Source organism: Protomyctophum bolini, assembly GCF_963924005.1.
Source record: "Protomyctophum bolini genome assembly, chromosome: 10".
NCBI classification, from domain to species: domain Eukaryota; kingdom Metazoa; phylum Chordata; class Actinopteri; order Myctophiformes; family Myctophidae; genus Protomyctophum; species Protomyctophum bolini.
The window spans coordinates 8,983,806-9,007,494 of record NC_137871.1 but is presented as its reverse complement, the minus strand read 5'-3'; the positions used below and the strand labels follow the sequence as shown (position 1 = coordinate 9,007,494).

The following is a 23,689-nucleotide window of genomic DNA, read 5'->3' as shown; positions in this document are numbered from 1 at the left end:
AATCAATTTATTAAAGCATTCTGTTTGTTTATTGGGCCTATTTACCAATGCTGAACTTAAAAAAATAAATCTACAATTTAATATAGTCTAAAGATAAAATATAGCATATTGGAAGTATATCAAGTTTGTCTTTTACATCAATTATAACGGGGGGAAAAACTTGAAGCTATGATTACATCTCATGCTTTTCATCTAATAATTGGCTTAAAGTCCTATTTTCTCATATACGGTCATAGGAACAAATGATTATGTGTCAGCCTCAGTTGTGCAATACTGTTGCACTGGGTTGAGTGTAATGTAATTACATCATTGTGAAGGCATTCCTGTGCAGAGTGTGTTCGCCTAAACAAGGGCGGATGTTATGGATCGTGTGATTCAGCCCAAACCAGATTTCTACTTCTATTTATGCTTCACTACTCACGAGTGCTATGTGGTCTGAATATTGGAAAACCATGTAGGCAACTTTGTTGTGTGTTCCCATGTGGAAAAAGAAGCTGTGCAGTTGCGAAGAAGAATGCCCACAGCCTATAACTTATCAGCTGGTGAGTACCTTGATCGTTACAAATCTCCAGAATGTTCTCTTTACAAGAACAAGCTGTCAGCAGGCCCGGGCCTACTACAATCTGATGCACGCTATACATTAACTAGAAATGAATCTGTGTAGAATGGAGTCATAGTGTGAAACTAATCATGTGATTCAGTTTATACTTTATCTACAAGGCATTCTCTGTTGTGTTTAGGCAATATGTCTGTAGCCTAGCCAGTAGCCACTTCATGGACTCACTCCCTGTATCATGAACATATTCATACATAATATGTATCAATAGGAATATTATATAATATTATTTAGTGGACAGACGTTTTGCCAGTCCAGAGATATTAGCAAAGAATCATACGGGCACCCTTGTCTCCTATAAGGGTCCATCATGCTCCACATATGCCTGCTGTTCTGTTTGCTGTCCATCACCTCCTCCCAGTCGATATACTCCTCCGGCATCTATAAAGGACGCAACATCACAATCCACTCATCCCAGCTTGTCTGCAGTCTGCCGGGGCCACAGGGGCCACCAGGAAACCCCGGATTTCCAGGAACTACCGGGACCACGGGCCCCATGGGGGCCCCGGGGAAGGACGGCCTGGATGGAAAGGATGGAGAGAAAGGAGGAAAGGGAGACCATGGTACTTATTTTACATACGTTAACTGGATTCTTGCTTTGGTGGTTGCACATGTTAAGGAAGCTACTTCATGTCAATGGCAGATGTATTGTTTTTGTTCGTTGTTATTATGTAGTTGTGTTTTTACTGTATAGCATACTGTTGTCACTGTATGTCCACAGGTGAGCCGGGGAGGCCTGGGAACCAGGGCAAGCCAGGTGTTGAGGGACGTGAGGGGATTATTGGCAGGGCAGGACCCAGGGGTCTAAAGGGGCCTCATGGGACCCCGGGGGGGTCCGGAATTGGGGGCAAGAAGGGAGAGACAGGCGACGGGGGTGAGCAAGGTGCTCCGGGAGGCTGTGACTGTGGTAACAGAGCCCGCTCGGCCTTCTCAGTGGCGATAACAAAGAGTTACCCCAAAGAACGTCTGCCCATTCGGTTCACCCGCATCCTGCTGAATGAAGGGAACCACTACAACTCCAGCACTGGGAAGTTTGCCTGTGAATTTCCTGGGGTGTATTACTTCACCTATGATGTCACACTGGCCAACAAGCACCTGGCCATCGGACTAGTCCACAACGGGCAGTACAAGATCAAGACGTTTGATGGTAACACAGGGAACCAAGATGTGTCGTCCGGTTCCACCATTCTCCGCCTGCAGCGCGGAGATCAGGTCTGGCTTCAGATCTTCTATGCGGAACAGAATGGGCTTTTCTTCGACCCGTTCTGGACAGACAGCACCTTCACTGGTTTCCTTATCTATGCCGATCAGGACTATCTCAATGGGGCAGATAGAAAAGTGAATACTAAAGCTACCAGTGAGTAACTTTAAAATTGAGTTTAGTTACAGCCTCCCAGGTAGTGAAGACTATAGAGGAAACACTCACTCGCACTCCATCACAGAGGACCGGATGGGAATTGGCAATAAGTACAGTTGGGGGAAGTGGAAAAAATACATAATACATTAATTAAACATATAGCTTTCAACTTTTTGGGGGTATTTTTTTTATTTTTTATTTAAGAAACAAAATGTATAGTAGATACATTTTGACACAAATGTACATGTCCAGCATAAATGTGTGTAACAAGTTCTGACACCAGGTGGCAGTCAGCTATCATTTGTGTTGTGTCTCTGGAACTGAATGAACAAATAAAAAGGTGTAATATTGGTGTTGCAGAATAATGTTCTCCTGAGAATACAAAATCCCATTTTGTTGATACACTTAAAGGGGGTGTAAATAAAGAAGTGAAATGTGATGAAACAAACTATACTAACAACAATAAAATATATACATTTGTAACTGGAACAGTATACAATTGACCCCGGTTTGGTTACTGAACAAACTCTAACAAGTGACAAATGCAAAAAAAAGAAAACATTTATATAATTTTGTTTTTGTAAAAGAATAATACAATAGTAATAAATAATAGCATAGTCTAAGTTCACTTTGATGAATAATAGTTTTACACGCGTCAGGTCCGAGTATAGGACTACAGTTATGGCCCTGTATAGGACTACAGATCCCAACATCCAGGTCCGGGTGGACTCTCACGCCGCAGCAGCTGGTGCAGGCAGGCAGCCTGAGCCGAGGAGACGAGGAGGCCACTTTGTTGAAACGCAGCTCCACTGGAAAACGGCCGAGGAGAAATCGGTAGGCAAAAAAGTGTAAACAGTTTGGCAAAGCAACGGAATTAAAAGCCTGTTCCCGGTTTCGCTTGGTGGGCTCCTTTTGTCAGCCTGGCAGAGGATTACGGTGGACATTTTCCCCTATAAAAGAAGACTGGTAACTTCACCGAAGAGGAATTGTTCCCATTCAGGATGTCGGACTGAGACAAAGGGGTTCTGGGGTTATTCCCGTCGGAGTGGTGAGTGGCACATGGAATAGATATGGCCTTTCTTTAAAACGTACTCTTTATCAGAAAACTGGACCATCACTGTTGAAAAAAACTTTATTTGGCTTGAATGTTTTGGCCTCTATCATGGCATGGGTGGGGGAAAATATGCCTCTTGTCTTGAGCAACCGAACTTAACCAACTACAATTTACTTACTGTCTGGTGGTTGAGAAACGCGCATGAATGACCAATGGTGAATACGTTTATTCGTACTTTACTACATAATAATAATAATGAGGATGTTTTTTGGTCTGTTTGCTTTCTAGGTTATTTGACTAGAATTAATTAACCACCAGAAGATCTTTGGAGCGGGCATTTAACAACCCCGTTTAAAGTCCCCATGCAAGCATGCATGCATAGAAAATAGTCTCTAGCACGCAAAGAAAATCTTCAAAAGTTCAACCCAACATGTTTTGTGAGATCGATATCAGTTTACACTCTTCACTTGTAGGGCTGGCGTTTATTTATTGTCTATTTAACCTACAAAAAAACATTTATGGGGGAAATAATCATGTAAAGAAATGTGTCCTAGTCATTGGTCAATGTTTTTTTCTTCTATAATTCATTTACACTTCCTTTCTATTCATTAACACTTTCAAAGTCGCTTGATAGTCATTATTTAATCACTCCTGCCGTTAAGTTGAAACCACTTTGTGTCAGCAGGTAAAACTTGACGCTTTAAAGCTTCCTCTGGATGGGAAAAATGGAAAGGGAGTTGCAATGGTGGAAGGGACAGCTAGCGGCAGACATCCATCAGTCCCTCCGCATCAAGGTCAGTTTGTTTTAATGTTGTACACATCATGTCATCACGATTATCTGTTGTCTTTCATCTCTCCCCACGTGTGATGCCAAAACTGTTGATTATTAATTTATTATAATGTCCTCCGTGACAGTAAAGGCAGTGTAGACTATAGCCTACGTTTTTTTAAGATTAAACAAAAACGTTTTTTTTGTGTGAACAAATTACTGCTCTAGAGATCTCTATGTCTCCCCAGCTCTTTTATAAACAGAAAATCAAGAAAATAAAATGTTGGGTCCATTCACTCTGTTGCCATTTTCAGCCAGTCTGGAGAGAATAATCATTTATCAGCTTCAATGTAATCGTTTTCCAGTTTCACTTTTGTATCCTGTACGAGTTCTCTCTTCTGATTGGGTAAAAGTAACCTGACCTGAAAATGCATTTTCTGTTTACTAGAGCTGGAGAGTAAGGGCCATTGTTATTGAATCAAACACTTATAGTAGGCCTAGTGATTGTTTTCAGAATAATATAAACCTATTTACCTAAAATCACTCACTGAACCTTTAATTTGACAACCATTTTGTCTCTTAACTGTCTCTTTCTAATGTGAGATGCACATTGTTAGAATTAAATAGCAAAGCAGTATATCAACAGTGGCCTACAAAACTTTAGCTATCTTTCAAATCCATCATCATCTTGGAAAACTACCAAAAGTGGTAGATAAATCATGTATTGTATTTCTACTATTATATATCTATCATTGTGTAATAATAACTGCACAATGATGCATATCTGAAGGGCCTCGGTTGGTCGTTGTTGACGGGTATGGCAGCAATGTCAGAATTCTAATGTTACAGTCATGGCGTCAATTCAAACATGATCTAATTTAGATTACACACTAAGGGGTTAAGGCTCATTAATTGGTAAATGTCTTAATTAACCTCCAAGCTTGATCATATTTCTTCCCATGTGTCGCTTGAATGGAGGCATCTGTCACTTGACTGGTATGTAGGCTACAAATTAGAAAAGCTGGATTCCTTGCTCACTTGTGCATGTGACTGTGCGTTTGTGAGGGAACAGAATCAGGTTCGAGTTGAAGGTTCCAGGAGAGCTGTTTGCACAGGAGATTGTGGGAGAGCAGCTGTCTGTGACTCTGAGAATAGCCGAGCCTTATTATGAGTCATTCACTTACACACTATATTTGATTTGGTTTACTCATGTCTGCTCGGGTCTGAGTCAGAGTGAGGTGTCTGTCACTCAGATTAGTGTGCGCACCGAAGGCTAAGAAATTGTAATTAAAAGAGGAAAGAAAAAATATAAATGTATGTCTTAGTACGTAATTTAAGTGAAAGGGCATGTACCCGAGGTATTCGTTGCTGTCCGGAGGAAACCTCATAACTACATTTTTGAGGTTTTTGATTTTATTCCATAAATCAGTGCTACTGAACACGTCTGTGTGTTGTTTCGAAAATATTGAACAAAATTGAAAGGAGTAAGAAAACGCATTGGACAAAACCTCCTAAACCTCTTTGGACCCACAAACTGTCTGCTAAAACAGCTAACTCCACCACCTCTCTCATGCAAGTAATTCACAATATCTAACGTCACAACACCAACTTTGATGAGGCAGTATTGCATCGGTTAAAAAAAAAAAAGGTTTTATTAATTTCCTTAAAACGTATATATTTTTCATTTCCTGAGTTATGAGGTTTCTTCCGGACAGCAGAGATATGCACAGTTGCACACATATATAGGAAATGGCTTCGGAAAAGGAGTTTGTGCATTCCAACACACAATTCTAACAGGCCAGATTGGTTACTATCTATAATGTAAGTTACCAAGCTTTATTTAAGGCTCTCCGTTCATCTCCATAGTCTCTCAGCATGGCTCTGCTGGGCTGGCCTCCCAACAGACATCCAGTCTTCAATGGTGTTGTTTGCTGCAGTAAAAGACTGCCCTGATGTGGAGATGATAACAGCGGTACATAGCATGTGGTGAATTATCAGACATGCAAATCAGGTTGGAGGCAGCTGTGGAATCCTTAATTACGATGCCCCCCATCACAAAGCAACCTCTCACCATCACCCCCCCCCCAGCCCTCCGACTCACGAGCAGTCCCCTGTAACCTTCAGTATCTGCAGCAGCCCTCCACCCCCCAGACAGACAGATGGACCAGAGCGGCATGGAGGCTTGCAGCCAGTGGGGGTGGGCTGTCGCATGGTGATGGGGGGGGGGGGGCATGGGGAAATGAGAGAGGTAGTGCTGCTGTTTATATGGATTTCACTGGAAGTGTCAGAGTTACTATTGTCTTAGCTTCCCTCACAACAAACGGTTACCTGTTTGTAACTCTACCTCAACGGTACATTTTATCCTCAAACAAAAGAGTGAATGAGAAGAGAAGCTCGCACTCAGAAAAGCTATGTTGTTTACCTGTTTTAATTGTCCATCTTATGCTGTTCCCATACAGCCACATATTTTTGGCTGGATGTTCTTCATCAGTACGTTCAGCCAGTTAAAATTCGCCCTTTTGTTACCTTAGGCCGGGGATATTATTTAGGCAGCATTTTTCATTGTTTAGATGGGATAGTAGCTCAGGATGCAACATAAAACAAACCACATAACACGTTATGGTTGTTGTAACACACACACACACACACACACACACACACACACACAACAACAACTAACCCGTTGATTGATACTTTAAAAAAGCCTGTATTTAATATATGCTGAAAGAATCTGCACCAAGGTCAAACTTGTGGTGAAAAGTGTTTACTGGCTGTTGTTACTGGCAGCATGGTGTTCTCTCTATCTGGCTGACTTGGAAGAGACTACAGCTTATTCAATGGAGAAGATGCCCTCAAGTGTCTTCCTCTCCGCTTTGAAACACTGGCAGCTAATTGAACATGAATAGGAGATGTGCTTGGGGTGAAACCTAATCCTATCTGCTCAGCCCCCCCCCCCCCAACCCATGCTCGGAGACCCCTGCATTGACCTAAATTAGCATCTCTCCTCTGAAACGGTACACAATGAAATGTGATTGAACCGTGGCTCGGGCTTAATCAAGAATGTTTTATTGAAAAATGTTGGGGTGCTATTCAGTATTGTGACAAAGTATCTGCTGATGGCGGCAAAACCTCTGTAGTCCACAGGGGATGTGCGTGGCTGATTATTGTATTTAGCATTATAATGTATGGCACCCCCTGCCAAACATAATGCCAACCACCTAGGTGTTCAATCGATTTGTTAAAAAAAAAAAAAAAACGTCATTTCACACTATCTGACCAAAACAATCACTCAGACTTGGTTTGTTTGAATGTGAATGTATACATTGTATAGCCTTCTTTTCAACACCCTCTGTGTCTCACCCACTACTTCCTGACCCCCCCCCCCTCCACACAAACGCATTTTCCAACCCTGTTTTACTTTCAACCCCCCCCCCCCCCCCCCAGGAGCTGAAGTTACCGGCCTACCGAGCCCACTCGCCCCAGATCGGCATGCGTCGATACTTTGCCGACCTGCTGGCCATCCTGAGCAACCGCTACCATCTGTGTCCCACGGCACGCCACCTGGCCGTCTACCTGCTGGACCTGTTCATGGACCACTACGACGTGGCCGTCAAGCAGCTCTACGTCATCGCCCTGTCCTGCCTCCTCCTTGCCAGTGAGTCCTTTTTCTTTTTGGCCCTTTTGGCCCTTTTACATTTTCTTTTACTTTTTGATTTCAAGGAACTTGAGGACTTTGATGTTCGTTAGGCCACCGACCCCTGTTTGCTTTGGCTTTTTATCTATGGGACCCTGCAGGGATCCCAATCTATACTGTGATATCCTCTTGTTAACTTTGCGAGTGTGCGAGTGGAACTACGTGGACCCATAAGGGTGCGTTTGGTTACAAGACCTGTAACAACCCACGGACCAAGAGCTTGAGGGCAAGCAACACTGTTGTGCTATTAAGTCATGTTCAGTAACCAGTTTAGTTTCTGCCCATTGCTTTATATCATTTTTTGGCTTTTGAAGATTACGTCATGGACCTTTTAATGTTTGTTTAGAGCACTTGTGATGTAAGTCGTTTGCCAGCCAAGTCTATGGAATTTAATGTTTTTTTATGGCACTAAGTGACGATGTAAGACGTCATGTGGCCGAATACAGTGGCCAGCCCCTCACTTCACACATGAGTGAGGTCCATTTTAGGAAATTAATCTTGTCATATTGTCTATTACTACTACTATCAGATTAATTAATACCAATAGACCCCAGCCCTGAAACATGATTCAGTAGAAGACAAAAAGAGGGTACTATGGTAGCCCATTTGTCTACTATTATTTCTATTGTATTATATTTTCATAATAATATGCAAACATGATTGGTTCAAGGAAGGCACCCTATAGCACAAGCTTACGCACATTAAGCACAGTGTTGTAGTCGCTTGCACTGTGTGTTCAAATCCAAACTCTATTGCATGTGAAATCCTGTTTGAGTTTATATTGCTCATTGACAGGGATGACTAGTACCAAACTAAAAAGTATAAGTTAAACTGTTCTCCATAAGTGAACAATAAAACACAACACTTGTATGTCTCTCTGACTCTGTTGAGTGCTTATTGATTATGCGTACCTGTTTCATCAGAAACCTCATTTGCTGTCTTTTTGCAGACCGTGGACCTGAGATGTGTTTTTGAGAACAGGCGTTAGTGCCTGTCAGTATTAGTCAGGGTTTAAACCACCATATCTCCAGTGTAGGTGAAGGCTTTAGTGAGATTATTTATGGACGACCTCTAATTCTCTATATTGACCGCCGAGCGTGCTAAAGCGCAAAGGAATGAAGTTGTAATCGCTATAGTAACAATTTGCTCATGCAAGGATTATAGCCGTATAATATTGCTAAATAGTGCTGAAATTTAAACGCAAACATACACGTTGCTGACCGGAAAAAAGACTAAAAGAAAGAAAGAAAACAACCAAAGAAAGAAAGACATTGAAACAAACTCAAATGTATGAAATAATTCATCTCATAAAACTATTTGGTCTAAAAAAATATACTTTAATATCGGGAATATTATTATTTCCCACCACGGAGTAATTAACCTCCATCGTCGGTGTCACCAGACTATCCACCTCGGAGGTGTTCTACTGTGGCTGCTGTGGGGGAGTGCATGGCCAACTGGTATAAGAACTACTGAGTCGCATATTGAACAGTCCATTCTTTGGTGCGGTATGCGTTTGTGCTTAACCTGTCTGCCCTGAAAACAAGTGCCGTAAGCTAACGGATGCACTGCCGCTGCAACTGTGTTGTTGTTGTTTGCACAGAGGGAGCAAGGTGAACTGTAATAGTTCTGCTCACAGCTCAAGAGACCGTGGCGGGGTTTCCCAACCCCGCTGTCAGGATCTAGAGACTATTTCTTAGTCGGTAATGACAGTTTACCGTTTGTGTTATAGCCTCAAGATGAAGGTTAGGAAAAACTAGATCACCTTCTGTGGTGAGTCTGTGACTGTGCCATTGTCTGGGGAGAAACCTCGTCTGTCTGTGTGGGATTATGCCTGTGTCTGCACAGATCTTCATGCGCGTATCTTTGATCCTGACGTTGATAACATGTCTGAGGCTGCTGTTGTTCGAGTCCGACAGTCGTCGGTTGTCCCACTGGCTGTCCTAGCTCTGGTCCATAGCCTTCTACTGCTTCTATACCATTCTGCCCTGCGCAGTAAGGCTATGGGACTTTCAGTTTTAAATCTCAAATCGAAATCAGACCAGCCTCTCCTCTTTGGCGTAAATAAAAATAACGTTTTTGCTACTCACCAAAACAAAGGCGGGTTGTCTCATTAGAAAGCCTAGTTTCCTTGGTGGACGCACTCTGAGCCCCCCACCACACGTATAAACAGTACTTTTTGGCCAGAAAGGGATTTTTATCCAGAAAGGAAAAATATTCTCTATGAGGCAGTTCTCTGGGCAATATCAGTAGAGGGTGCAGCGGAGTAACTAAAAAAAAAAAAATCCGGTGGAAACAAAATCCCCTTTTGGCCCAAAAGTACAGTTTATACGTGTGGTGGGGGGGCTCAGAGTGCGTCCACTAAGGAAAGTAGGCTTTCTAATGACACAACTCGCCTTTGTTTTGGTGAGTAGCAAAAAATGTTATTTTTATTTACGCCAAAGAGTAGAGGCTGGTCTGCATTCATGTGAGCGGCGGAAGTTGAGAGTAACATAGCTTTAAATGAAACGCATTAGAGCTATGTGCCAGAGCTATGACTGTCCCAACATGACACCTGGCAAGGTCGACACGTCCTCTGTTCTGTTTTGTGTTGTAGTTGAGACCACGTGGCTCCGTGTGAAGGCCAGCAGGTCTCTTGATACCCGCATACAAATCCTTCTTCGGCTCTGGGTCCAGCAGCTGTGGCTCTCCGTACGTACGGCCATATAAGTCTAACCTTTTCTCAATGCATTGCTTTCTGAATAAAAGGAGTAAATGCACATAGAAGTCATTCTTTCTCCCGAGCTTGCAGCCACTCCTTTCTTAAACTCTCTGTTCTGTGTGAGAGTGTGGAGCCATCCTGTACTGTAGTGGTAGTATAGGCAGCCAATACGACTTCTCTACTACCCAGACAACGTGGTATTTATGGTTGGTTCTGTGCACGTATGGTTCCTCTAAATCTAGGCTGCGGTCTTCATTTCAGCATGGCCCTGCTGTTACTGGGTGTAGGTTGTGTGGTTATTAGTGTGTGTGTGTGTGTGTGTGTGTGTGTGTGTGTGTGTGTGTGTGTGGTGATTAATACACATTGGGGCTTTCTATAGGCTGCCGCTACATTAATGCAGCCCATGGCATCATGGGTAATTAAACTAATGATGCCGTCAAAGTGGGAGTCTGGGATGGGGCCTGCTCACTTGGGAGCATAGCACGCGCACGCACGCACACACACACGCACGCACGCACGCCCACACACACACACACACACACACACACACACACACACACACACACACACACACACACACACAGACTTAACATGCAAACCAGCCTCTGTGGTCGGATAAATTTGAATGAGACATGAAAGAGGTCCTATTTTTAACGGCAATATCATGAGACTCCCAAGAATAGCTTTGACAATTCTACTCGTGTGTAGTGATGAGAATTGTACCAGCCTAACCCCGCCGCCACAGGATCATCCTTTAATAAACAAATTCAAGTCTTGATTGCATCTTTTTGATTGCGGTGTTCAGTAGGAAGAGAGTAGCGGGGGTCTTCTCCTGCAACGCTCTTACGTCTTTACTCCTCCAGGACTCTGGGGACTAGTCTCTGCCTTCACAGATGAATGCTTGAAAGGGTGTTTGATACAAAGTTGTCCCCGGTTTGTTTTATCTGACTCCTGAGGTGCTTTGGAATCTGGCCTAGTTATTGAACTGCCCCCCCGGGTCCCGCTGGGTATTTTTCGATGGCTGCTCTTTGACAGACGCACGCATTCTTGTCTTTTGTTTAAGTTCTTCGCTCTGTTAATTAATCACCAACTCTTTCATGCCTCTCAACAGGCACCTCTTAATCCTGTTAGCCTATCAGCTGTGTGTGTGTGTGTGTGTGTGTGTGTGCGCGTGTGTGTGCGCGTGCGGGGTTTATTTTTTTCTAATGTAGGGGTGAACTCGCCCTCATACGCTAGTATTAAGGCTATGGATCTAACATTGTCTGACTTTGCTGTGTGAGTCAATCGCAATTAAAACTCTCCAAGTTAAAGCCTTTTCTCAAAGGAGCAGCTATCCTTGGATAGTGGAATGTAATCTCGGCAGCTATTGTTCATGTATAAACAATATCATTTCATCATAAAATCCTCCTCCCCCCTCCACCACCACCCCCCCCAGAACATTGAGTTTCCATTGTGTTGGTTTTCCACTGAGCCATGTAGTGACTACATAACATCAGTCATCCTGGCTGATCACTGTCCCCGACGTCATGAGCGGCTGTTTGTCACGGTCGGTGACATCATGGCTGTTATGTGTGACTCACATTGTGACCCTGTGGGCTCTCTCTCTTTGCTGTAATCTTCTTTTCTCTACGAGAAGTGAGTCTTATCATTGCATTACCACTGTCTGTGTTTCCATTGAGAAGTTGAATCTTTTGAAAACGATGACACAGTCAGTCGCCAATGTTTACTTCCTGATTGGGTCATTATCAGTCACAATGTGCCCTTCCCTGAGCTTTTTTGACTGAGGGAAAACAAACATCATCAGCCCTGATTAACAGTGGTTAATTTAACAAGGATGACGAATTACAGGCCTTGCTGACCTTGTTGTCTATGCTATTCTGTTGTGCAGTGAAATTTCACACATTTCACACTAACTAAGCATAACTTCACAGAAACACTATGCCTATAAACCATAACCTTAAAACCATGCCCATCTGTCATCCTGAGGCGAAACACCCTGAAAAGAGGCACTCTCGGCATGAGCAGATTGTGGCTGGGGTGGTGAGTGTCCTTGATTCGCTCAGCTCTGACATGCACACTGCTTCTCTCATATTCCCGGGAGAGGAGGGTGACTCTCCTCCAACGATGCACCAACGTCTGTGTGTAGGGCTGCTATCTGGTCGAGGCGAGGGCCGTGCAATTCTCATACCAGTGCAGTTGTGTGACGCAACACACCAGGATGCTCTCGGTTGTGTTGCCGTAGAACATCCCTGAGGATGCGATGACCTACCCTGAATTTCTTTAGTTTGTTCTCCGTTAACAGTGATGTTGAGTAGCAAGGTTTTTGTCCTGACACCACTGTGTGTGTGTGTGTGTGTGTGTGTGTGTGTGTGTGTGTGTACACGCACACACGTGCGCCTGCCTGTGTTCCCCCCCCACACTTTCATGTGTCTTTACTCTTTTCCCACAATGTCAAGACAGACGTGGCCAGTGGAACTGATAAGGTGAAAGGTTTGGAGTAGTCAGTCAATCACACATGCTCATGCAGTCATATTGACTATACAGACTGCACACACGCGCGCATGCGCACGCGCACACGCAGGCCTGGAGGCCCTGGGGGGTGGGGAGGACCTGTGTGTTGAGGGGCACCTGCCATATGCTCTCCGAGTCAGGCCTCAAACAAAAGCTCCCTCTACGCATGCAGGCCAGCCAGCCAGCCTTCCCTGAGTGGGGGAGGGGAGAAAAGATCAGGAGTGTGCGTGTGCGTGTGTGTGTGTGTGTGTGTGTGTGTGTGTGTGGTTTAAAAAGAGACTTCACTGCCTGCAAGCCATTAATGCTAAATGAGCACGTCTTGGCGACACCCTCCACCATAAGCCCCGTCAGAGCGTTTTGACTGCCTGGTGGTGGTGAGAATGTTTCAACATGTGAGGATCGGTTCCATCAGAGTGACAGAACCTGTGGTGTACTGTGTAGTGTTTCCGCACTGCAGAAGTGAGGTGAATACCGGAGAGAGAGCCGTTCCCCCCCCCCCTCCATTCCACTGCATTGCTATTAGTACCTACCTCTGTTTCCTCTGCGTCCCTCTCTCACCTTGTCACGACCAGGGAGGCTCAACCAGTCCTGAATGAGGGAGGGTAAGGGGTGGGAGGCAGTAAAATCAGCCTTTATCCCTGGGGGGGTCGGGGAGGGAGGGGTGGGGGGGGGGGGGTGCTTCAAAGGCTTGCGGCAGGTCCGTTGCTGATGTTAAACAGGGTAGAAGGGATGGGGAGCAGGCAGAAGTGGGACACGTTTTAAAGTGAACCAGCTCACCAGGATGTCCTGATATGTAGATTAAGGAAGAACCCACCCCACCCCCCTCCCCTATCTGGGGGGCCCCATAATTAACTCAATTAAGTGGTGGAATAACCGCATTATCTCTCTCTTTGTTTCAAGGGAGGTCTGATAACATTATCGTCACAAACCACCAAACCATGTTTCCTCAGTAAATAATGTAGAATGTATTTAACATTTATTTTTTGCTTGACATTTAAAGGTAGCTGAGCCAGGGGGGGGGGCTGGCTGGGGTCATTTCTCATATCTTCTAAACGGCAAGATACTCTTCATCCTGCAGCCCCTTGAGGCCTATGGGAGACTAGATTATTAAGATTCTTCCTGGTCACCCAAGCGTTCGCGGTGAGGGTCAAAGGTCACTCCGGGCCTACATTGTGTGGGTCACTCGGGCCAGAGGCGACAACACGGAGGAGACCCTGTCCTCAGGCGACCCTGTCCTCGAGCTGTGACTGATTTCACACACCCAGTGACAGTCGCAGTGAGCAAATTTAAAGGAGTTTAAAAGAGCAATGGACATCGACATTCCTCCACAGCTGAGAGGAGCGTAACTATTAAGAAACAAGGAGATTGTGTTCAGTCCTCTCTGGTATTTATAGCCTTTTGGACCATCAAAACCTTCTAGTTTAACGTCTCGCGTTTGTCTTGTCGGGTTCCCTCAGGTTTCAAAAGGTATAGGGATGTGCAATTTTGCCGTCAAGCGATACGGACTAGAATTTCAGGATGTCTGCAAAATGGAGACAAACAGAAACAGTGGTCTCTCTCTCTCTCTGTGAGAGCACTGCTCTCAGGTTTCCTCAGGTTTCCTAATGGCCCCCTATAAGCCCAGCAGCACACCTGGGCGGGAGGCTTTACATCCTGGCCTTAACTCTTCCCGACCCCTGGCCTTTGACCCTTCTCTGAGTGCTAATGTGACCCCCTCTCATCATCAGGCAAAACGCTGATCACTTCCTCTCTAAAGGTGGCTGCGTCATTGTGGACCACCTGATTTCAATCAACCAATCAGATGGGCGAAGATAGGACCACCTGATTCCAATCAACCAATCAGATAGGCATCGGAGCACTTGGCCTCGGTCCCAGGGCTTGCTCGTCTGCAAAGAGACGAGTCGCAGTAATAAGGCAGAGAGTTCATAGCCTGGAAGTGTCGGTCCAGAACATCCGTCGGATGTATATCCCCCGGATACGATATATTTTTGACCAGTCGCAACACTTTCCGTTTCATTCACGGAGAATTTGAACACATTTGTAAAGTGTCAACGTCATTTCCTTAATTCCTTGAGCCAAACGGCAGCAATGCACTCTGGAAGAGGTAGCTCCCTTCTCTCTGGAGCAGTGACTCTCACTGACTGACTCTCAAATTCATAGTGGGTTTATTGGCTTGGGAAACGTACGTTGGCAAATAAAACAAACGACAAATGTACAGACAAGGATTTAGCCCTATTACAATAGGATATGTGTAAACAGAGCAGTGAAACAATTCACCCTCTCTCTCTCTCTCGCTCTCTCTCGCTCACTCACCTACTGACTGCTGATAGGATCGTTTATCAACCTGCATTCCAGGTAGACACTCACCAGAGAGGAATGCACTGTTTTCTCACCCAGGCAAGCGGCTCACTGGAATAGAGTCACAGCGGGAACATTGTGTTTTTGAATTAAAGTGACGTGGTGGAATCACTGAATCATGCCACTCCGGTGTGGTAAGAGTCCCACAGCAGTAAACCTACAGAGGGAGTCACATGGAACACAATGAGTAGATTGACTCTCCGCTGAGATCAAAGACTGTAAAAAGGGGGCAGTGTGTAGAGATTGGGGGGTATTGATGGTTGTTTATGGCGGTGTCTGTGTGGACACAGAGCAGTCTCTTGCCAGCAGAGCAGACAGAAGCACATGGCCTGGAGGATATGAGGGTGACAGAATGGGGCATGTGTAGACTGAGCTGGGGGCCCGCCCCACTGGGGGCCCCAACGGCCCCACTTCACAGCACTTCCTGTTTTGGTGTGGAGACGCCATTATAGCCTGTGTGCTAATTACCCCTCTGGTCTGTGAGGCAAGCAGGTCCACCCCCCCCCCCCACACACACACACACACACACACACACACACACACACACACACACACACACACACACACACACACACACACTCTCACTCTCTTTCTCTCTCACACAGCTTTATGGGAGGCAGACATTTTTTTTGCACTCCCTATGAAGCCTCACAAAGATGTACATACCGGTATACCTCTTAAAAGCTACAATCCGAGACTTATTTGAAACCATCTAGGACTTATTTTAATGAATAAAAGCCTAAATGTAACCAATCTGTGTGATTCAATGGTATGTTAATACAATATAACTAGCACATCTGCATTCTCCATACAAGTCCTTTGAAAGGTGTCGAGTTGAACACCTACCGGTTGACAATGTCAGTAAAATGATATCTTTATGCACATCTTTATTGTAGTTTGGATGTTGTTATATTGTAATTACTTCTCTCTGTCGCGCGACATATAAAGATCTACGGATTGTAGCTTCAATCCCGACAATTATAATAGCCAGACAAAGCTCTCGGGCTATAATGTTCTCCTCTCAGTCAAAGCAACATAGGCCATAGAACAAGTTTAATCCCATTTCAGTTATGAAGGGTTGAGATTTGAAGAGGCTAGGAGCTGTATACCTTTTTTTTTTTAGAGTGCTCTCAGGGTGTAACGTTTGGCGAAGTGTTTCCATAACAACATGATTGTAGCTGATTAGTAATCTAGTAAGATCTAGTAATTCTGCAGTGAGTTTTCTTGTTTGTGTTTTGTGTTGTGCACAAATAATTTGCTCATTTATATGTATGGAGTGGGAGTTGGCTGAGGCCGTTTGCATCTGGACCCATCTGTGCTCCTAATGTTTATCTTTCAGTTCTTTTGAGAGAGCATTATATTTCCTGTTTTGCTTTTTGTGTTCTTTTTGAATTATACTAAAGTAGTTTCCCACAGCAGACATTTGAAAAAGGCGATGGAAGCATGAGCATGCTTCCATATCGGTTTCGAACGGAGTCTCGTCACGTGTGCCTGTCTTTTCCCGCTGAAAGTTATTTGTAGTCCAAAGGGAGCTGTTTTACAGGGTGTTTTTGGGGAACATGTGCACGTGTAATTTGACTCCTCTTAAAAAGTGCGAGTAAAGAGGCCCGTGGACCTGTGGATTAAAGGCACAGTCGCTTCTGTTCATTGGTCACATGGAGCCATGAGGCCTCAGGGCTGTTGCTATGGAAGGGAGAATGTGTGTTGGGATGAGGAGGGGAGTAGAGGTAATGACATGGCGTTTTGTCACTGTGAGTGGAGGGCGCGGAGTGCTCAGGTCGATGAGTTCTTTGTCTTTACCATGTTAAAGCTGGTCTAAACCAATATTGTGAAGTATTGGTCTAAAGGTGGCTCCAGACCGAGCAGACTTGTCCAGAGACTCCAGACTAGTCAAAACTAGTTTAAACCGTCAAGACTGCAAACAGACCGCAGCAGACTGAGCACTATCAATCAACCGACCGCCGATGAGCAAACCCCGTGCCCCATACCAGAAGGTGGCAGTAGTTTGCTGTGCGGTGGCCAGGCGGGAACAACTGCACCGACTTGACCAAACAAAAGAACTAGCTGAATGGCTAACCTTACCTATATAGGTCTATATGTGTACAAAACGCACACATGCATGGGTAGTTCTGTCCACCCTCTGCGAGTCTGCATGTAAACGGCAGTCATTTAGTAGCCTATGCATATGTTTGTTATCGTAATATAACCCGTAACAACTTCTCGAAGGCAACAGTAGCCTACTGCAATACTACAGACAATAAAATAAAATGAACGGGGGAAATCTTCCGGGCCTGTCGTCATCATGAAAGGGGACTTGCGATGCTCTATTGACAGTATAAATATGTAGGACTGGAGGATTTATGGAAGAAATATCTGATCGGGTGTTTTCAGACCATAAAACTGGATAGTTGATGATATGAACATGGTGTTTTAAAGGGAGGCTGCCCATTAGTCAGACGGCCCATTAATCCCAAGTCCCAATAGGTATAGCATCAAACGGCAACGTTTAAATATCTAACGCTAACCCGTGCATTTGCTTTGTCCAGGTAAATTTGAGGAGAAGGAAGACCGTGTGCCTAAACTGGAGCAGCTCAACTCCCTGGGGTTCATGTGTACGTTGAACCTGGTCCTCAACAAGAGGGAACTGATCAAGATGGAACTGCTGCTGCTGGAGACGTTTGGCTGGAACCTGTGCATGCCGACGCCGGCCCACTTCATTGACTACTACCTCCACGCCTCCGTGCAGGAGGGCGACCTTTACAACGGCTGGCCCATCTCCACCCTCTCCAAGACCAAGGCTTTCATGGACAAATACACACACTACTTCCTCGAGGTTTCTTTGCAAGGTGGGTAGAGAGAACCAATGTGAAGTGTGTGTTGAGCTCAGAATCTTTTTGGGGAGCTTGAGATGACTGGGAATTTGTACGGGCGTGGCTTTGCAGCGGTCTAGCTGTAAATTTAAAACCCTTTAACGTTTGCTTGAAATGCTATCAACTTACTGGTATATTTAATTTTGTGCATCATTGTGTGAATGTGTGCCGATTTGTATACCGGCGGCCATATCACGTCACCCCAACTAATCATTGGCGTCATGACACTGCTTACATAAGATATGCTAGAGATCTATGAGAAAACTTGTTCTATAAACAAAATGTTTCATAAAAACAATGATGGTGTAGTAGAGTTTCACTGGGGAAAAAAAACTTCTTGTATTGCATTCTGGTGGAGAGAGAAAGAAAAAGAGGTTGAGTCAAGACTGTCGGAGAATATTGGATATATAGTTAGAAAGCGAGTGTGTCTGTCTGTGTTTACATGGTGGTTTTGATGCGTGGGTTTACTGGGTTATATAGCACAAGAAAACGTGTCTTGCAGAGGTTATAGCTAGCGACTAGTAGCGAGAGAGAGCATTTATGACGGTGTACTATTATGAATCAGGTTTCTAAACAATAATTTTTGTCTGGAAGCTTTGGAAAGATATTCGCAGTGGCTTATGCGAGAAGTAGTTCCTAAATTCTTAAAATATGTACAATGTTGTACCTTCACCTTTTTTTTATGCCTTTTGTGCTGTTGTAACTATGAGCTGTCACTGTTGAGGTTTATATGGGCACAGTCAGGTGTGTGTGTGTGTGTGTGTGTGTGTGTGTGCGCCTATAATCCTATCCCAACATACTGGCATACTGTATATGACATACACACGCACACACACTAATTATAGTAGAAAATCTAATCATGAATGTATTCCTCAAATTCAATGTCTCTTCAGGCCTCGGTTTAAATAATCCATCCTTGTCTTTTTTTGCCTGTGCTGCAGATCACGCCTTCCTCACATTCCGGCCGTCTCAGGTGGCAGCGGCGTGCGTGGCAGCATCTCGCATTTGTCTCCAGATCACTCCGAGCTGGACCACGACTCTGCACCTCCTCACGGGATACACCTGGGACCATCTCAGCCAGTGCATTGAACTCATGTTGCTGTAAGAGGAACACACATTCCATCACGCACACACACACGCGTGCATGCGGAAATAGCATATATATATATATATACACAAGCTCACAATGAACTAACGCTAGTTTCATTTTTACAGCTAGTCTTTCACCATATAAATACAGCTAAAATCACATTTCTACGGCAACTGATAAATGGACAACTAAGAAAGCAAAAGCTATTCCCTCTTTGCTCCGCTCTGCTCAGTTCAGTAGGCTACCGGGGACGGGACTGTGTTTTGTAGCCTAGACTCATTATTAGAATTATTAGAAAGCTTTTACATTTAATTTGGCTATTTAATTTGACAACCGACGATTGGATTGATCCAATTGCCGATTGCCAATATATCCCAGTGCTGTAACTGATTTCACAATCTCTATGTTTGCGTGCTTTCGGCATGTTGATTTGCGTCACGCTGTCATTACTACAGGACAATTTTTTCTGCTCACCATTTAACATTCAGCAAATGCATTTAAAAGAATTAGCTGGGCTATAAACTGCTGACTACCATAGCCTATACATACAGCACTTCCTTGTTTACATGTTTAATTTGGGGAACAAGGTTAGAGTCGACAGCACTGGCCATAACTGCCTTTCGTTGTTGTGGTAACTTTGTGCTAAAATGCCCTTACTTGCATGTGCAGAAGTGGGATTACATGGAATTGTTAATGAACAGGTTACTGCGTTCAGGCCACATACAAACAGAAATTCAAGTGGAAATAGTTCATCCTCATTATGCATGTGAACATGAAACGTTGCCGTATAATTACTAAACTGTCACTCTCCTCCCGTCCACAGTGCTCATGACAACGATGTTAAGGAGGCCAACAAACCCAAGTCCAGCACTCTGACCCGGCCTTCCGCTCAGCAACTCCTGACCCCTCACCTCTCCCCGGCCGACCTCCAGAGATCTGCCTCCTCGTCGACCGCGTCCACCCCCCAGCAGCTGCTCTTCCAGCCGGACACCTTCCCACATCTCTCCCAGCATTCCCCCTCGCTGTCCCATTTCCACGTGCTAGCCGAATCCCAGGCTTTGGGGCCTGTGGTGAGCATGCCTCAGGACTTCCTCCAGAGCCACAGAATGGGCCTGCTCAACGGCAGCGCCTCCATGACTCCCGGGGGATCGTTGCCCGGCTCCTACCCGGGCCTGGGTTCCGGCCTCGGGCCCGGTGCCGGAGCGCTGCCGCTGCAGGGTCCCATCTCCGTGCAGATGGCCCTCGCGGCCGAGCCCCGCCACTGCCTGACCATGGCGTACAGCGGGGCGTACCTGGGGTCGCACCACGGCTTCACGGCGGGGTGCTTCGACAGGTGACGCCAGGGGGGGGAGAGGGAGAGCAAACCTCAGCGGGAGCGCACTGCCTTGTTTCCGTCCCACTTTCCTCCTCCTCCTCCTCCTCAGCCTCATTGGCTCTCGGACTTTCTCTCTCTCTCCGTTGGCTCCCTGCCTCCGCCCCCGGTGACCAAACATGCTTCTCTCTCACACAGACACCTCAAACGCAAGCAGAGGTCCAAAGGCAACGTGGACCCGGTTGAAGTCATCACGCTCACGTGACAAAAAATCCTATCTATAATAAGAACATTGTCAGATCGAACCACGGAGACGTTACACAGACATTAATGCGTCATGCTTTCTTAACTGGGTTCTGTGTCTACTCTGGGATACAATACCGCTATCACTGTGATCGTAGAGCACACATAGGAACCATCCAGTGTCTGTGATCAAGATGTCTCTTACTGAAATCATATACACGTGACACAAGAGACTAGCCAATAAACGATGATTATTAAACCTCCGTTTTGAGAGAGGTTGAAGCTGAAATACAAGATTTCTTTACTTTCTTTTTTTTTAAGCTGACTTGCTAGTGAACAAAGAGGCTATGTCACTTCAATGCGAGTGAATGCAAAGTTATACCACCTGCATGTCAACAAACATGGAGCTAATGCCTCTTGTCTCTGTCGGAGCTGCACGGGCCTCTGGAAATTCCTCCGCCATAGAAGCCCTCAGAGGGGGGCAAAGAATTCATTGTTGTGGTCACAGCAGGGGGACATCCACCATTCTGACGTACCTGCCATGTTTAAATTTTCATTCTTCCTCCTCACCTTTGTTTTCCTCTCCCATCTCCAAAGTGTGTGTGCGTGTGTTTGTGTGTGCGTGTGTTTGTGTGTGTGTGTGTGTGTGTGTGTGTGTATGTGTGTGTGCGTGTGCGTGCAAGCAACCACAGGCCTTGTCAAACTAAAGCTTTGATTTTATTGTCTCCACCACCCCTCAAACATGTCAAAAAGGCTGTGATTGGACAGCTGTGGTATCAGGCTGTGCTGAGGGAGATGTCACCATTGGTTGTGTACATATGAATTGCTGCTGCCTTTTTATGAACTCTTGGTTCTAACGAGCTCTCGGTTCTAAATGGACTCTTGGTTCTAATGAGCTCTCGGTTCTAAATGGACTCTTGGTTCTTTGTCTGTGTCGAATGACTCCAATGTTTACAGGAACCGTGAAGTATCAGGGACTTGAACAAGATTACTTGAATATAATGCCATTGAAACGTGCCGTAGCTTTTATTTATGATACTTTTTTTTTGTATTCATTTTTCATTTACATAGTTTAGGCAGGGTTTTTGTTTTTTATACCACGGTAGAAATACACCATGACTAAATAGAAATGTTTCCTTTCATCTCTGAATCTTACGCAACCAACTGTTGTGTATTCAAGCTCAGGTCTTAATGCTAATCCAACAGCCTTCTCATTACTCTATCTTATTGAGAGTGCTTTAAGGGGGATACTAATATGACAGCCATGGGGTCTGGCATGTCTCCTCCTCATCAACAGGACCATTTGCTGCTCGGTGACTTACTGCTTAGCAGAAGAGAAACAACAAAGAAACTGAACAGTCTATTTGTATCATAGTGGAATGGCCTTGTGGTGAACAACGCAGACATCTGTAGTCGCTCCTCAGTAATTGCTTCCCAGATTTCTAACGCTGCAATTCCCAATCTTCCACTTCCTGTCAATGTATAAACACAACCAGATTCCCAGCGCTGGTTGCAGGGGTGGCTGCCGGTTACCTTGGCGATAACATTAAGAAAAAACAGTGGTGGAACCTGACTTTGTAAAAACAAAAAAAAGAAAGATATATATATATATACCTTTATTGTTTTTATTTGAGACTGGAATGACCCCACTTGCAGCTCTATGCTTTGGAAACCGGCGAGCTACTTTTTTGGACCAAACAATGGAAACTTTACCATTACTTGTTGGATGGTACCTAAACCGCTCACCCAAACTGTGATCTGCTGGAATGTCAACATTCTGGCCTTATTCTTCAACGCGTAAGGTTCCTGTGGACTTCAGTTCCTACCATATTAGTGCCTTGACCCCTGAAACCCTGAGGCTGGCTATGCCATCAGTAATGGCTAGCGTTGGACACTTTAATCGTGCGCCAGTTAACACTGTATGAAACCTGCTGAGGATGACACTGTAATCTTCTATTACAATACTGACTAATACAGATCACAGACTGACACCGGGAACCCCTCAGATCCGCATACTTGCATATGTCAGGAATCACCAAAACTGTTCTTACCCAAACTTCTGTATGTTGTTTTTTTCCTACCACTGTAAGTATGTTCATGGACATTTGCATAAATTAAGACACTATGCCTTTTGATTTGTTGTACAGTTTTGTTATATTTCTACATTCCTTTTATTTTTTTTAGTGCATTCTTAGTTTTTAAGTTTAAGCTTTACCTGTTATGATGGATTATGTTGATCAACGCTAGATTTTGTTTTTTTTTAGAATTCAAGTTGTGGTTCCCTCACTGCTCATAAGGGCAACTTCTTCCTGAGGTCTCAAAGGTGCAATATGTATTTTATTTTTTTGTGTTTATATTCTTGTTTATATAACCCTCATTTGCCATCACTGTCTTGTACACCACTGGTTAATCTTTTATAAGTTATTTCTTTGAAAACCGTGTGATTTGCTGTAACTTGCTTTCTGCCAGAGGACAGTGTGCTCTGAACACAATTGACCATATTCACATGATGGCCATTTTGCTATTATGCCATGTGTGTGTGTGTGTGTGTGTGTGTGTGAGAAGGGCAGTGAGAGTATGATTTAAGAGAACCAAGAAGGGATCTAATGACTATGAAGCGGCTTCCATGTGGATCTCGGACTACATTCGGCCAACCCTGGTGACGTCATCTATGACGCATCAGGGGAAAGTTTCGGTTAAGTTTCAGTTCGATCCAACCGACAATGAATTCCATAACAAAATGTAAATAGAATAAAAAACTGCCTATACTGGCACTATGCACATGGAACTTGGACATGATCGGTCCAGTAGTAGTGAGATTTAGCTTCGGACAAAGATGGACCCTGTTATGGACTGTTAAGCTCCTACAAAGCCACACTGTTAGAAATGGATTCCATATGAAATTGGTCAGTGAATATGTTGCATATTGCAGCCATTTCCATTGAGCGCTAACTATAGTTGTTCTGTACTTTTGTCTATTTGGAGTTAAAAAACCAAACATTTCACTCCCCATGTTTTTATATTTTTGTAACAATCTGTAAGCTTGGTTTATTGTGACACTGAATGATAAAGGGATGCTTTTTATCAAATGTGCCATGGCAAAAAAATAATAAA

General features: G+C 44.5%; 2 protein-coding genes across 2 annotated transcripts; both read left to right on the top strand.

Moving 5' to 3' along the window:
• The first annotated feature begins 333 nt into the window (after positions 1-333).
• Positions 334-2,467, top strand: c1qtnf2 (C1q and TNF related 2). Its single transcript, XM_080773719.1, has 3 exons — positions 334-542; positions 919-1,179; positions 1,338-2,467. Exons 1-3 carry the CDS (start codon positions 515-517, stop codon positions 1,979-1,981), a joined length of 933 nt encoding a protein of 310 aa, XP_080629845.1. The 5' UTR covers positions 334-514; the 3' UTR covers positions 1,982-2,467.
• A 281-nt stretch (positions 2,468-2,748) lies between these two features.
• ccnjl (cyclin J-like) lies at positions 2,749-23,689 on the top strand. The gene is made up of 6 exons (XM_080773774.1): positions 2,749-3,021; positions 3,713-3,821; positions 7,241-7,451; positions 17,607-17,906; positions 18,872-19,031; positions 19,844-23,689. The coding sequence occupies exons 2-6, from the start codon at positions 3,744-3,746 to the stop codon at positions 20,355-20,357; spliced, it is 1,263 nt and encodes a 420-aa protein (XP_080629900.1). The 5' UTR covers positions 2,749-3,021; positions 3,713-3,743; the 3' UTR covers positions 20,358-23,689.

Bases quoted from the DNA above. Each gene is read 5' to 3' on its own strand.
- c1qtnf2 (XM_080773719.1), top strand. From the start codon at position 515: ATGCCCACAGCCTATAACTTATCAGCTG. The intron at 543-918 runs GTGAGTACCTTG...GTCTCCTATAAG, and splicing joins AGCCTATAACTTATCAGCTG to GGTCCATCATGCTCCACATA. The intron at 1,180-1,337 runs GTACTTATTTTA...GTATGTCCACAG, and splicing joins AGGAGGAAAGGGAGACCATG to GTGAGCCGGGGAGGCCTGGG.
- ccnjl (XM_080773774.1), top strand. From the start codon at position 3,744: ATGGGAAAAATGGAAAGGGAGTTGCAATGGTGGAAGGGACAGCTAGCG. The intron at 3,822-7,240 runs GTCAGTTTGTTT...CCCCCCCCCCAG, and splicing joins ATCAGTCCCTCCGCATCAAG to GAGCTGAAGTTACCGGCCTA. The intron at 19,032-19,843 runs GTAAGAGGAACA...TCCCGTCCACAG, and splicing joins TGCATTGAACTCATGTTGCT to TGCTCATGACAACGATGTTA.